At 60.8% G+C, this 14,331-nt stretch overlaps 1 protein-coding gene across 2 annotated transcripts in view; it reads left to right on the top strand.

The window, feature by feature from the left end:
* TTYH3 (tweety family member 3) overlaps positions 1–6,290 on the top strand; it is a 35,302-nt gene extending 29,012 nt beyond the window's left edge. The window contains exons 13-15 of one of the 2 annotated variants that reach the window (XM_050785647.1): positions 450–525; positions 1,434–1,534; positions 3,158–3,239. In XM_050785647.1, the coding sequence (XP_050641604.1) occupies positions 450–525; positions 1,434–1,514 (157 nt within the window). In that variant the 3' untranslated portion in view covers positions 1,515–1,534; positions 3,158–3,239. Of the gene's footprint in view, positions 1–449; positions 526–1,433; positions 1,535–3,157 lie in introns of both variants that reach the window. The other variant, XM_050785648.1, reaches the window with a different exon arrangement.
* Positions 6,291–14,331: the final 8,041 nt, after the last annotated feature.

Here is a 14,331-nt window from a genome sequence, read left to right as displayed (position 1 = left end):
CGAGGGAAGGGGTTGGAGAAGGGGTGGCCTCTGGGCTGGGGAGCCCTGGCCTTGAGTGCCTCCTGCCCCAGGTGAACACGGTCCAGGGGCCATGGGGAGGCCACGTGGTCACATGGAGGTTCCGTGTCCAGGGCACAAGGACTCTGTGGCCAAGGACCTCAGGGCCCAGCTACATGGTGGGCAGGTGGCTCGGAGGGAGTGAACTCTGGCTGGGCCCAGGTGGGCAGGGGTCTCTCTGTGGGCCCTCTCTGAACCCTTTGTTACTGTGCTGGGTTCGTCGGACCCCCAGTGGGAATGGATATGCCCATCCCTGTGGAAGTCAGGATCAAAGATGGGGGTGCCAGGCAGAGCTGGGTGGGCACAGCTGGCCTACCCATGAGCCCCCCCGACCTGGAGCTGGGACCACGTGGCCAGCAGGCACTCACAGCCTCTCTCCCCTCATGCCTCAGGAGCCAGAACGCTAATTTCCAGAACCCCCGCTGTGAGAACACCCCACTCATTGGGCGCGAGTCCCCGCCGCCCTCAGTAAGTCTTGGGGCAGGAGGGTGGATGGGGGGCTGCTCAGCCTTGGGGATCCGCTGTTCCACTGCATCAGTGGGCTGGTGTGGCACGTGCGGCTAGCGTAAGCTCTGGGGGCAGCTGTGAGCCACCACCACTGGGGTCCTAGGTGACCCTTCCCAGCTGGGACACCTCTGCAGGGCGCCCGGCCTGAGTAGACAGGGCTGGGTGGGCCTGCCAGCTCCTCCTGGCCGGCTTTGGAGTGCCCTGGGGCCAGAGTGGGCAGCCTCGGGGCCAGCCGCCCAGTGGGTCAGCTCTCAGGCCCTTTCTTGGGGAAGGAGAGAGGGTGGCCGGGCAGGTGTGGCCCCACTGTGGCCCTCCCAGCTCATAGGCATGGCCCTGCACCAGGCCCTCCCTGGCCTCACCCACCATTCTCTGTGCCTTCTGGACCTGTGGGGTGCCACCGCTCCAGTTCCCGGGGCCCTGACTCTGCCTCCTTTTCTTTGTCTTCCGTGAGTCTTTTCCTGAGTGTCCACCCATGGCTGTTCCAGCCCAGGCGTGGTGTCCCCTCTGACTTCCTGAGTAAGACACAGGCAGGCGGGGACAGGGTGCCAAAGAGAAGGAGCTTGTGGCAAAGCTGGGGGACTGGGGAGGAGGCAGACAGGACTTGGGAGGCTGAAGGCTGCCTTGCTCAGAAATCCACATCCCGGAGCTGCTGTCGTGGTCCCCTGTAGCACAGAACTGGGCCTGAGGTGCCTGGGAGGGGCCAGCCCTGTGAGCCTCAGGCCATCCAGGTGCAGGCCCAGTCCCGCTCGGCTGCCCTCGTCCTTGCCATCACATGGCCCACAGCCCGCTCCCGGCCCCGCACCCTGGCGTTGAGGCCGCGCTCTCTCTCTCTCTCTCTCCTGCACCCCACCCACCCTGGGCCCTCCTAGCGCTATCTGGCTGCCCTGGACTCTGGCAGCCACGCGGGCTGGCAGTTTAAGCCCATGGACAGTGCCCGAACGCTGTGGTAGCTGTGCCCTCAGAGCGACAGGTACTGACCCACCGGGTCCCCCACCCCGCACGGCCACCCGCCTGCGCCTCCCGCCTCTGCCCTGCACTCACTGCCGCCCTCCCGTCGGCACTGGGCTGGGGCTCCATCTGTCTGGCTCCTGTTGGCAGGGCCAGCTCTGAGCGCCGCAGCCCAGCCAGAGACTTCTAATGCTGGCTCTGGGTCTGCCAGCCTCACAGTGGGGTTGGCAAGTCCCCTTCCAGGCTCCCCCTGCCCAGCTGCTTGGCCTCTGGGGACTCTGCCACCAGCTCCAAGTGGCCCCAGCCCCTTCTGTCACCTCCCAGTGAGGAATCCATGCACCCAGACCCCTGTATGTGCCTAGGGCCGTGGGCGTGTGGCCAGCAGGCCCTACCCTGGAGGCACCAACTGCATATCAGGGGTGTGTACACGGACAGGCGTGTGCCGGCGAGCACGCGAGCTTCTCCCGCTGGTCCCACGGTGGTGTGGGTGCCTGCTTGGGCTCCTTCAGGGGTCTGGGCGTGTGCCCCATCCCGTCCCACCCCACCCCCCGCCTTGTGCTGCATGTCCGTGGAATGACGAGGCTCTGGGCCGTGGCTCTTTCCTCCCACCCCTTCCGTGGCGTCCCCACGGGCTGCTCGAAACCTTCTAGGTGTCCCAGGAGGGCTCTCGGGGACCTGGGAAACTGTGCGTCTGAGTCTGGGGACTGTGGGGATGGGCCTGGGGCCCTAGGGTTCTGGAGCCCACCTGGGATGGGAGCCGGCCTGCCAGGTCTCCTCACCACCGCCGGCTCCTGACCCGCCTCAGGCCTGTGGGTCCACTGCACTGTCTGGCCTCAGCACATGCCTCGCGCGTGTGCGTTTCTCTGTGAGCACACACATGCACTCTCATGCACACACACGTGCACTCAAGACCTTCACACTCCTGGCTGGACGAGGGCGCCCACGACGTGCAGGCCAGCTGCAGAGCCAGGCACACGGCAGCACCCCCTGCAGCCGCCTCTGTTCCTAAGTCCAAGACCTCCAGGAGCCCACAGTGGGGTCCCCCACGGGAGTGGGGGGTGGCATTGTTCCAGCCTCCTGTGTGGCTTAGGGGGCTCTCTTTCCATAGCGTGAAGGGGCAGAGTGGTCCGGGGGATGTCCTCAGGCTGGGGCCTCTATACTCCTGCATGCTATGGCCTGGCTGTAGGAGGACCCGGCCCTGGGCTGGGAGGAGGCCTTGGCCTGGGCCTGAAGGGTGGCTGGTTTGTGTCCTTCAGGTCCTGGGCACGTTGGGTGCAGGTAGGGCCGTGGAGCTGTGGCTTCTGGGGATGGCAGAGCTCTGCCTGGCCCGACGCCCGAATGCCGCTGATGTGGGCATGGGGGGGGCCGTGTGTACACCCTTCCTCAGAGCAGACATCCCCTGCCCTGAACCTGGCGAGTCTCGGGGCTGCCCCTCCCTCAGCCCCAGCCAGGCCCAGAGCACAGGGCCCCCCAACCCGCGGCCCCTCCTGAGCCCCTCCCTGTAGGCTCTGTCAGGGCACCCTGTGCTGTCCCATTCTGCCCCCAGGGCTTCTGGCTCAGCCGAGTGAGGACCACGCGGAAGACGCCCCTGACTGCGTGTGCCATGCAGGGGCCCTGCTGACACCTCCCCCTTGTCTCCCTCCAGTACACCTCCAGCATGAGAGCCAAATACCTCGCCACGAGCCAGCCTCGCCCCGACTCCAGCGGCAGCCACTAGACGGCGCCCGGCAGCCACCCACCCCACGTGCCAACTGCCCCTCCCCGTGCCAGCACTGCCGCTTCCACCCGGGCCACCCGCCGGACCCTCGCACACTGCACCAGGCCCACCCCGGACGCGTCTGCAGGCCGCTTGCCCTCCTCTCCCCTCCCCGCAGGGGCACAGTGGAGACGCAGGGGCTCTGGGCCCGTACCGCCAACTTGGGTCACACCTGAACGCTGCCGCCAGCCGATGCCCCAACCCTGCACGCCACCTACTATCCTGGCACGCTCCCTCTGCAGATGGCCACCGCACCCACAAGTCCTGGCCGCACCCAACCTGTGCTGTCGCCGGCCCTTCCTTCCACAGCTCTCCTTCTTCCTGCCCGGCACTTCTGTGGACCCCTTCTTAGTTCACAGGCACGGCTGGGGCCTCTCTGTGTTGGCGCCTGCTGGCCACTGAGGGATGGGCACGTGCCACCTGCTCATCTCTGCCCTGCGGTCCCCCCATGGTCCCTCCACGTGCCTGTCTCTCTGCAGTGCCCTCCTTGCCCGTGCAGCCCACCCACCCACAGGCTCACCCCTCCTGCCAGCTGCCAGAGGCCCCCTCCAGCAGGGCCTCTCTCCATCACCTCAGCTTCACTCTCTCCCTCAGCACCCGCCCTGCCGGAGGCCCCAGCCCTCCATGGACAGCAGGGGCCACGTGGAGCCCGGGCTGCTCACCCGCCACCCAGTGCTGGCTGCCTTCTTGGTGCCAAACCCCCTTCCCCCACCCAGAGACTGGGCAGCTGTGTCTGGTTCATTCTTTGCACTAACCACATTTGTCATCTCTAGGGCAGGCCGGGGCTGCGGGCTGAGGGGGACCGCTGGCACCCCCTTCCCTCCCTTCTTGGTTCCATTTCCATCCGTGACAGGTACAGCGTCCCAGGACCCCGGCCTGAGGGGCTGGACCCGAGCCGTCTGTGAACGTCCCTCAGCCCCTGCCATCCCCTCTTGGGACTAACCACTAACCTCACCCCCCAGCCTCCACGGGTGCCCCTGGCTGGCTCAGAGCCGGCAGCATGAGCTCAAGTCCGGGCTGGAGCCGAGGCCGGAGCAGCTGGCTGGGAGTCAAGGCTGCAGTAGCGTTTCTTCATGGGGTGCTCCAGGGGGTGCCAAAGACCGACAGGCAGCCCAAGGGCCTGGACACCCCTCCCCAGGCAGGTGCTGCCCCAGGAGGACTGTCCTGGGGAATGAACCTCCCGCAGGCTGTGGACTGAGGTCCTGTGGCCTCGGTCTCCCTCCCGGTGAAGTGGGAGCGAGGCTTCCCTACGGTGCTTTTGGCTTTAGTGTACGATGTTTGCTGTGCTTCCCGCCATGGAGGGCAGAGCCACGCCACATCAGGATCGGACGTGCTGCCCATTCCGGCCCTAGCCCTGGCCCAACCAGCCCAGCCCTCGAGGCTTGATGCCTGTGCCAAGGCCAGGGGCAGCCAGAGGGCAGCTGGATGGCCGCGTGCGGGGGTCAAGGCCGGGCCCTGCAGGGGGACGGGCCGCCAGCCCCAGCAGTTTACAGACACGTGGCTCTTCCTCCCAGAGCAGCCGGCAGCTACCTGGACCGGAAATGTCCTCATCCCTTCCCTGGGGCCAGGCTCTGCCCTGCCCTTCCTCTGTGAACCCCTCCTTTCTTTGTGCTGGTATTTGGGACCAAAAATGGGGATGTGGGAGGGCAGAGTGGGGAGGGGAGTCCATGGGCCTGGGACCCCAAGCCAGGGCGTCTGAGCTCCCCAGACGTGACCAAACCTCAGTGGAGGGGCCTCTGCTTCAGGCCCCGCGTGGCTGACATTCTGAGCCCCCTCGGAGGCCCCACCACAGCCAACCTGCCCAGTCTTTCCTCTGGGCTTGACTCGCCAGGGGAGCTCTCCAGAGCTAGGGCCGGGAGGGAGGCCCTGGCACTCTCTGGCCTGGGTGCCCGCCAAGCGCCCTGCGACCGCTCAGAAGCACAAATGCTGTCCATGGCCGCGAGGCTGCCTGCCAGGTGAATGGACATAGCTCGAGAGGCGGTGAGGCCGGGGCTTCCAGCCTCGTGCTGTCTCGGGACTCCCGACCATGGTGTGCGTGTGTGCCCGTCTGTGACTTTCTACTCACCGAGGTTGAAGAAAGGAAACGGGGAAAATCAAAAGGGGTTCAAACCCCACCTCAGTAGGTGGAGGGGAGCGCCTGCCGTTGGTTGTACTTTTGTTCTGAGTTTTCAGTGCCCTGTTCCTAACTACTCCATCCCATGACCTCACCACACCTACTGGGGGCATCTGGCTGGTGCCTGCTGCCGTGGCCGGGCCCCACTCTCACCCTGCACAGGGGGTCTCGCAGCTCCCAGGCCCACAGCTTCATTGGAAGGACAGGGTGGCCCTGGGGAGAAGAGGGAGGAGCCCATGGGCTTACCTCACCGAGGGGGGTCCTCAGCAGGCATCCACTACCCCAGGAGCCCTCCACATGTCATGGCAAGCTTGGTAGTGAACGGGCCTGGTTGGGAGCAGCCCCTGGCCCATTGCCCACCCACCCATCTCACTATGCAATTTGAGTTCCAAGCACCATTTGCTCCTGCCCTGGGGCCAGCTCTGCCCAGCCCTGGGAGGGGTGGTGAGGCAGCGCCCTGGACCCCAGAACCTCAGACGGGGGCAGGCGGGGGACCAGGGCCCCTCCTGTGGGATCTTTGTTTTGTGTTTAACCATAATGGTTGTGTACTGAACCACTTCATATTTGTTATATATAATATATATATATAATCTTAAGACTCAGCCTCCCGGTTTACTCCCCGCCCCACACACCGCCCGGGCATCTGACCTCCCCCACCCCAGTGTGATTTAACATCCAGGAACTGAGGCCTGAACCATTTTGCATTTCCCCCTCCTCCAGCCTCCGTAGGGCCATGGCTGTACGTACTGTCGCTGTGTTTTTTTGTTTTTTTAGAACTGGGTTTGGGGGCTGATTTTTATTTCTTTGGGGGCTTTATTTTTCTTGGCAAATACTAAAAATCTCGTCAATGTAATTTCTGTGGTTTCTATTCAGCTTGGGTTTCATGTTTTAAAATAAACAAATTTTAAACAAGCCTCTCTTCCTGAGCTGCTCTGGCTCCTGGCTGGGCACTCCACGGTAGGGAGTCCGCGGCTCCAGGCAGGGGCAGTGGGGGTACAGGGGAACTCTGAGAGCGGGACCGACCAGGTCAGCTCAGAGGGGTGGGCTGGGTGCCGGGAACGGGTGGGCGGGGCCTCTCGGGGTTGTGGGCGAGTTTCCAGGGGTGGGCGGGGCCTCGGAGTGACTTGTTGGGGCGCCGGGGACAGGCTCTCCAGGGATGGGGTGGGCGGGGCCTCTCGGGGTTGTGGGCGGGGCCTCTCGGGGTTGTGGGCAGGTTTCCAGGGGTGGGCGGGGCCTCGGAGTGACTTGGCGGGGCGCCGGGGACAGGCTCTCCAGGGATGGGGTGGGCAGGGCTTCTGGAGTGAGTGGGCGAGGGCCTTGCAAAATGGGTGGGCGAGGCCGGGCGCGGTGGCTCACGCCTGTAATCCCAGCACTTTGGGAGGCCGAGGAGGGTAGATCACGAGGTCAGGAGATGGAGACCATCCTGGCTAACATGGTGAAACCTCGTCTCTACTAAAAAGACAAAAAATTAGCAGGGTGTGGTGGTGGGCACCTGTAGTCCCAGCTACTCAGGAGGCTGAGGCAGGAGAATGGCGTGAACCCGGGAGGCAGAGCTTGCAGTGAGCCGAGATCACACCACTGCACTCTAGCCTGGGCGACAGAGTGAGACTCTGTCTCAAAAAAAAAAAAAAAAAAAAAAAAAAATTATAGGTGGGCGAAGGCTCCGGGAAGGAGATCTCGGGGATGGAGTAGGAGGAGCCGCTTGGAGCAAGTGGACAGGGCCACGCTCGCTGGGTGAGCGGTGTCTCGCAGGCTCAGGGCGCTTGCTGACTGGGCGTCCGTGTGCAGAGCAGCGATGGATCGGAGGGTCTGGAGCTGGGAGTGCTGATCCCATCCATGTGGTGAAAGCCTCACTTTGCTGTCCGGACACACACTGCCAGGGGCCCGCCGGGACCGGGATCGCTGTGCAGAGGCCCCACTGGCCCTCAGGAGAGGTGAGGGGGCCTGGCCGGGAGCAGGGATGATGGAGGGATCAAGTGGCCAGGTTGGAGCAATGATGGGTTCGGGGCCGAGCTCTTCCTGAGCCCCCAGTGCCACCACTCCCTGTCCTTCCAGAAGCAGCACCGCGGCGGATTCCTGTGCTCCCTGGGCTGGGGGTCCTCTGGCGCCCTTCCTGGAGGCCCGCACAGGGCCCACATGTTTCAAGGACCCCCCTCACCCCACGCTTCTGCTAAGAAGCAGGCTTGGAAAGGCACATAACCCTGTGATAACACACCTACTTCACAGGGCGCTGTTAGGACCCCCAGAGTTGGGGGACGCCCCTGTTGACCAGCAGAGCATTTGTCTCCCATGCCTGGGTGCACAGGCTTGGAACACAGGTGGCAAGGGAGCCACTAGGCCCAGCAGAGGATGCTGGGGCTCTCTCTGGCTCCCAGCTCTCAGGGCACCTGTGTTTGTGGGCTGGTGCGGGGGCAGGGTCCGCTGGGCAGGGCCCCTTCCTCCTGCCACCAGCACACACCAGCAGTTTTGCCCAGTGTGCTTGGATTTGACCATGGCTGCTCCAGGGTGGGCCCCAGGACAGGCCGGCTGTGAAGGAAGGCCGCTGAGCTCCCCAGAGTGGAGATGCCAGAGTTTCAAGGCTTCTGGGAGTCATGTGATAAGGGACATCTGAGGCTAGGAGCCCAAAAGGAGAGAACTCCAGGCTTGGAGCAAGAACCAGCAGCCACTCTCAGATCTCCGTCCCCGTCTCTCTATCAGGAAAGGCAGAAAACAACACCCGTGTTCCTAACAGGACAGGGGTGGGAGGGTTTGGCGGGGGTTGGCGCATACCACTCATCCACTCACCCGGCTGGTGTTTCTAAGTCCAACCACTGTTCTGGGCACCGGAGTGCACCCAACGAACCGAAGGACAAAGGGCTCTGCCCTCAAAGAGCTGATGCTCTGGTGGGAGAAAAACGACAAAATTAACCAGCAGATGATGGAACACATGAGAACTTGCTGCAGGAAAACGATCGTGGTAGAGGGATCAGGAGGGCAGGGACAGGGGTGTTGGCTGGCCAGGTGTAATTTCCAACAGTCAGGAAAAGCCTCCCTGGAAAATGGCAGCCAAGAGAGACTGCTGGAGGCCAGAAAGCGCATGAGGTCCCCACTGCTGCTATCACAAAGCACAGCAAGCTCCGTGGGCTTAAGACAACGCATGATCCTACTGTTCTGTGGGCCGGAAGTCTATGTGCTAGAGCCAAGGTATTGGCAGGGCTGGTTCCTTCTGGAGGCTCTGAGGGGAGAGAGTCCAGGGGAGAGTTCATTTCCTTGCCCTTTCCAGCTTCTAGAGGCACCCGCATTCCTTGGCTGGTGGCCCCTTCCTCTACCTTCAAAGCCAGCAGCAGAGAACACTAGAGAACATCTCTGGCTCTGACCCCAACCCCCCTGCCTGTGCTTACACTGGGCCCATGTGGGTAACTTCCAATCATCTTTCCATTTCAAGATCCACAATTAACTCGTGTTTCCAAAGTCGCTTTGCTTTGCCATGCTAAGTCTGGGGGTGAGGACATGGACAACTTTGGGAGCCATTATCCTGCCTACCATGGGAAGTCAGGTTTAGTTTTGAGGCTATCTGAGGAAAGCTGGTTCCAGAAGAGAGAACAGCCAGTGCAAGTGCCCAGAGGCAGATGCATGCCTGGTGTGTTCAAGCCAGGAGGTGAGGCTGGCCGGAGCGGAGGGAGCTAGGACGAGACTGGGTGGCTGGAAGTGGGAGAGACTTTGACATTGAACCAGAGGGAGGTGGGAGCCATGGAGGGTCTATGATTAGAGTGTCATGACCTAACATTCTTTTTTCTTTTTTTTCTGAGATGGAGTCTCACTGCGATGCCCAGGCTGGCATGCAATGGTGCGATCTCACTGCAACCTTCGCCTTCCAGTTCAAGCAATTCTCCTGCCTCAGCCTCCTGAGAAGCTGGGATTATAGGCACCTGCCACTGCACCTGGCTAATTTTTCAGTAGAAATGGGCTTTCACCATATTGGCCAGGCTGGTCTCAAACTCCTGACCTCAAGTGATCCGCCTGCCTTGGTCTCCCAAAGCTCTGGGATCACAGGCGTGAGCCACTGCACCCGGGCCCTAACATTCATTTTAATAGGATTGCCCTGGCTGCTGAATTGGGAAGGGGACAGAGCAAAAGTGGAAGACCAATTAGCAGACTGCTGCAGGGGGGCAGGTGAGAGCTGATGGTGGCCGGGCTGGGTGCAGGGAGTGAGAAGAGACTGAGTTCTGGAGGGTAACACCAGCAGCACCTCCTGGCAGGCTAGGCATGGGTGTGGGGCTTGGATCGAGCAACTGGCTGGGGGCGGAGGGTAGGGTATTGTCATAAATCAAGATGGGGAGAGCGCGATTGGGTCAGGGGAGGTCAGGGGTCCAGTTTGGGGCATGTTGAGCCTATTAGCCATCAAGGGGTGTGGGAGGTGGTGGGATGTACATTCTCTGGGGTTTGAGGGGAGCACTGGACTGGAGATGCTTTGGTAGTTGGGGTCTTTGGCATGGATACAGTGTTTAAAGCCACCAGCCTGGGTAAAATCGCCAAGCGGGTGTGTATCAAAGAGGAGACAGAGGACCAAAGACTGGGTCTGGGCCCCCCTCCCACCCGGTGTATAGAGTCTGGGAAAAGAGGGAGCTGCAAAGGAGAGGGGAAGGGGTGAGCTGAGAGGAAGCCCAGGAGAGCGGGTGTCCTGGAGGCCACATGACAGCATGTCATGGAGGGATGGAGGACCACGCCAAACGCTGCTGATGATCAAGCTCAGCGAGAACTGGGATGTGGCCTGCACATCTGGTGACCATGAGTCACCTGGGGCACAACACACATCTGGTGAAGCCTCCCAGCTGGTCCAGGACAGCACGGGAGAGGAGGAATGGGCACAACGGCAAGTCTTTTTTTTTTTTTTTTTCCTGGCTCTGTTGCCCAGGCTGGAGCGCAGTGGCCTGATCTCAGCTCATTACAACCTCCACCTCCTGAGTTCAAGCGATTCACCTGCCTCAGCCTCCCAAGTAGCTGGGATTACAGGCGCCCACCATCACGCCTGGCTAATTTTCATATTCTTAGTAGAGATGGAGTCTCACCATGTTGGCCAGGCTGGTCTCAAACTCCTGACCTCAAGTGATCCACCTACCTCGGCCTCCCAGAGTGCTGCACCCAGCCAACGTGTGTGTTTTCAGATGGGGAAATAATGGCATGTTTGTAAGGTTAGTAAGACTGATCCAGTAGACAGCAAATGAATGCAGGGGAGGAGAGAGGCGATGTCATCAGTGGCACGATGTTCTTGAGTAGCCAAGAGGAGCTGGACCCAGGACACAGTGGAGGCTGGCTACAGACAGGAGTAGGGCCCCGTGGGGACATGTGGGTGGGTCTTGGAGGGTCTCATGAAATAGGAAGGCAGCCAGGTGGGCAGGAAGGGGCGGGAGCTGAGGAGAGAGGAGGAAGGGTGAGCCACAGGAGAGGAATGGTGGGATCCCTGAGGCTCCCTGGGGTCCATGGTCTGGGACTCCAAGTGAGACTAGACAGAGGGTGAAGTGGCCTTTCTCCAGCTATGTTCGGCTGCCTAGGTACAGAAAGTGGACTGGCTGCAGCCAGGTGACAGGTCCTGCCAAGAGATGATGATGAAGGCAAGATCAAGCCCAGGAGGCTCGGCCCTGAGATTGCAGCCAGGTGAGGGTACGCTTGGGTGGGAGGGTGGAGACGGGGAGGGTGGGAAGATCATTAAGGGATCATCAGGACAGGCAGGTGAAGGCAGAGCGGGAGGCAGGGATGACTGAGGGTAAGGCCATGGGCAGGGCCAGGCCTGGAGAGTGACCATGAGTGGGGGCCTGGGGGAGAGGGGGTTTGGAGGGAGGGGACGCCAAGGTCACCAAGAACAGACCCCTGAGCAGTGCAGAAGAGGGTGCTGCAGCCGGGCATGGGGCTCACGCCTGTTCATCCCAGCACTTTGGGAGGCCGAAGCAGATGGATCACCTGAGGTCAGGAGTTTGAGACCAGCCTGACCAACATGAGGAAACCCCGTTTCTACTAAAAATACAAAAATTAGCTGGGTGTGGTGGCGGGCACCTGTAGTCCCAGCTATTTGGCAGGCTGAGGCAGGAGAATCATTTGAATCTGGGAGGCAGAGGTTGCAGTGAGCCGAGATCGTGCCACTGTACTCTAGCCTGGGTGACAGAGCGAGAGTCCGTCTCGAGAAGAGGGAGGAAAGAAGAAAGAAGAAAGAGGAGTATCTGGGAGTGTGAGCCGAAATCTTCTCGGAAAGAGGGAGCCCATGGATACCCACACAAGGCCAAGTGGGCAGCAGGTGGCAGCTCCCGTCCCAGAAGCCAGAGTTCAGGATGAGGCAGGGAGGATGAGAAGGGGCTGGGGTGGCGGTGAGAGCTGCTGTGTGGACCGCAAGTGCCCAGCAGGTGGCGCCGCGTGCTCAGAGGAGGAAAGACTGGGCAGGCCCCTCCCTGCAGTTCCGGCCGTGCTGGGCCAGGCCTGGGAATCTGTATTCCCCACCTTGCCTGGAGGCTGCTGGTGGGGCTCTGAGGGCAGGGGGAACCATGGCTTAGCTGAGGTTGCGATGCCATCCCCCAGAGCCGGGGCAGACAGCGGCTACAGGAGGGGGCCTGGGGCTTCTTGCCGCAGGAAAGTGGGTCAGGCGTGCCCTCCACAGGACCCGAACTGCATGAGCCAGGCTTTGGTCATGGTGCTGTGAGTTGTGCCAGGAACTCTGAAGAACAAGCACGGGGCTGCAAGGGTGTCCTTCTTCCCCACTCTTTGGGGCTGCACCCCTGGGCCTGGGAAAGGTGGGATTTGGAAGGGGTGAGAAACCGCCTACCATCATCACCAGCCAGTGTCCAGGGACTGCTCGGGTTGTACAAGGCTGGGAAGTGGGGTCCTAGAGGCCTGCATGGGGGAGGCAGGGGGTGCATGGTGGGGGGGGCGGTTACAGCTCTGAGCCTCCAACCTCAGCACAGTGACATCATCAGGGCAACCTCCAGCCTCTAGGGGCCGAGATGAGGAGACCCTGTCCTGGGGTCCCTCCTTGGGATGCACAGAGTCCAGGTGCCTTTTTATTTTGTTTATTTATTTATTTTGAGATGGAGTCTTGCTCTGTTGCCCAGGCTGGAGTGTAATGGCACAATCTCAGCTCACTTCAGCTTCCACCTCCTGAGTTCAAGCAATTCTCCTGCCTCAGTCTCCCAAGTAGCTGGGATTACAGGCACCCGCCACCGTGCATGGCTAACTTTTGTATTATTAGTAGAGATGGGGTTTCACCATGTTGGCCAGGCTGGTCCCAAACTCCTGACCTCAAGTGATCCACCCACTTTGGGCTCCCAAAGTGCTGGGATTACAGGTGTAAGCCACCACGCCCAGCCCTATTTTATTTTTATTTATTATTAGATGAGGTCTTGCTGTTTCCTCGGCTGGTCTGAAACTCCTGGCCTCAAGTGATCCTCCTGCCTTGACCTCCCAAAGGGCTGGGAGCAGAGGCACGAGCCACCAAGCACAGCCCTTCTGTTTTTTAAAAAAATTAAAGAGGTCAGGCACAGTGGCTCATGCCTGTACTCCCAGCAGTTTGGGAGGCCAAGGCAGGAGGATCACCTGAGGCCAGGAGTTTGAGACCAGCCTGGGCAACATGGCAAAACCTTGTCTCTACTAAAAACACAAAAATTCGCCAGGTGTGGTGGCACACACCTCTTATCCCACCTACTTGGAAGGCTGAAGTGGGAGAATCTCTTGAACCTGGGAGGCAGAGGTTGCAGTGAGCTGAGATTGCACCACTGCACTCCAGCCTGGGCAACAAAGCAAGACTGTCTCAAAAAAAAAAAAAAAAAAAAAAGGCCGGGCGCGGTGGTTCAAGCCTGTAATCCCAGCACTTTGGGAGGCCGAGACGGGCAGATCACGAGGTCAGGAGATCGAGACCATCCTGGCTAACATGGTGAAACCCCATCTCTACTAAAAAATACAAAAAACTAGCCGGGCGAGGTGACAGGCACCTGTAGTCCCAGCTACTCGGGAGGCTGAGGCAGGAGAATGGCGTAAACCTGGGAGGCGGAGCTTGCAGTGAGCTGAGATCCGGCCACTGCACTCCGGCCTGGGCGAAAGAGGGAGACTCCGTCTCAAAAAAAAAAAAAAAAAAAAATTTAGAGACAGGATCTCACTCTGTCACCCAGGCTGGAGTGCAGTGGTGCAATCATGGCTCACTGCAGCCTCGAACTCCTGGGCTCAAGCAATCCTCCCCGCTCAGGTTCCTGAGAAGCTAAGACGACAGGTGTGTGCCACCTGCTTGTCTAATTTTTAATTTTCTTGTAGAGATGGGGTCTCACTATGTTGCCCAGGCTGGTCTCAAACTCCTGGCCCCAAGCAATCCTTCCACCTTGGCCTCCCAAAATACCGGGATTACAGGTGTGAGCCACCACACCTGGCCCCAAGTGCCTTCTTGCGTGTCCAATTCTGGACTCAGAAGGTGGGGCTGGGCTCAGAAGCAGGGGGTCACCCCGGAGAATATTTGAGAAGGCTGAGGCTGGGTGGGTACATGGGCCCAGTAGGCAGCAAGACTTGCCCATCGGTCTGACAGACACGAAGATGGACCTAGCCCTGGCCCCTCCTTTCCCTCTGACCCCAGGCCCATGCGGCAAGACTGGCTAAGTCTCATAGCAGCCCGGCCCCTGGCCCCTCTGAGCCCGTGGAAAGCCCTAGTTGCCTGTGACTGGGGAGGGGGCATCACGAGACCCAACTCCATTGCTTGTCTTCCCTCCCAGGCTTCCAATCCTCCCAGCGGATCCCACCTCTGCAACTTTGCCCAGGCTGTGCCGAGACCTGGAAGGCCCCTCCTCTCCCTACTCCATCTTGACAAAGCCTTCCTGCTTCGGCTCAGGGGCACCTCTTCCAGGAAGTTGGCCCTGATTACCCCAGTGGAAGGGAAGTTCCTTTCAACTGAGCGGGGAGGTGCCCCACCCTCGCAGCCCCTCCCAGACCCCAAGCAGCCTTGGGG

The sequence above is a fragment of the Macaca thibetana genome, chromosome 3, assembly GCF_024542745.1.
Source record: "Macaca thibetana thibetana isolate TM-01 chromosome 3, ASM2454274v1, whole genome shotgun sequence".
Classification (NCBI taxonomy): Eukaryota; Metazoa; Chordata; class Mammalia; order Primates; family Cercopithecidae; genus Macaca; species Macaca thibetana.
The sequence above is the reverse complement of the archived record's forward strand: the minus strand, read 5'-3'. Positions and strand labels throughout refer to the sequence as shown.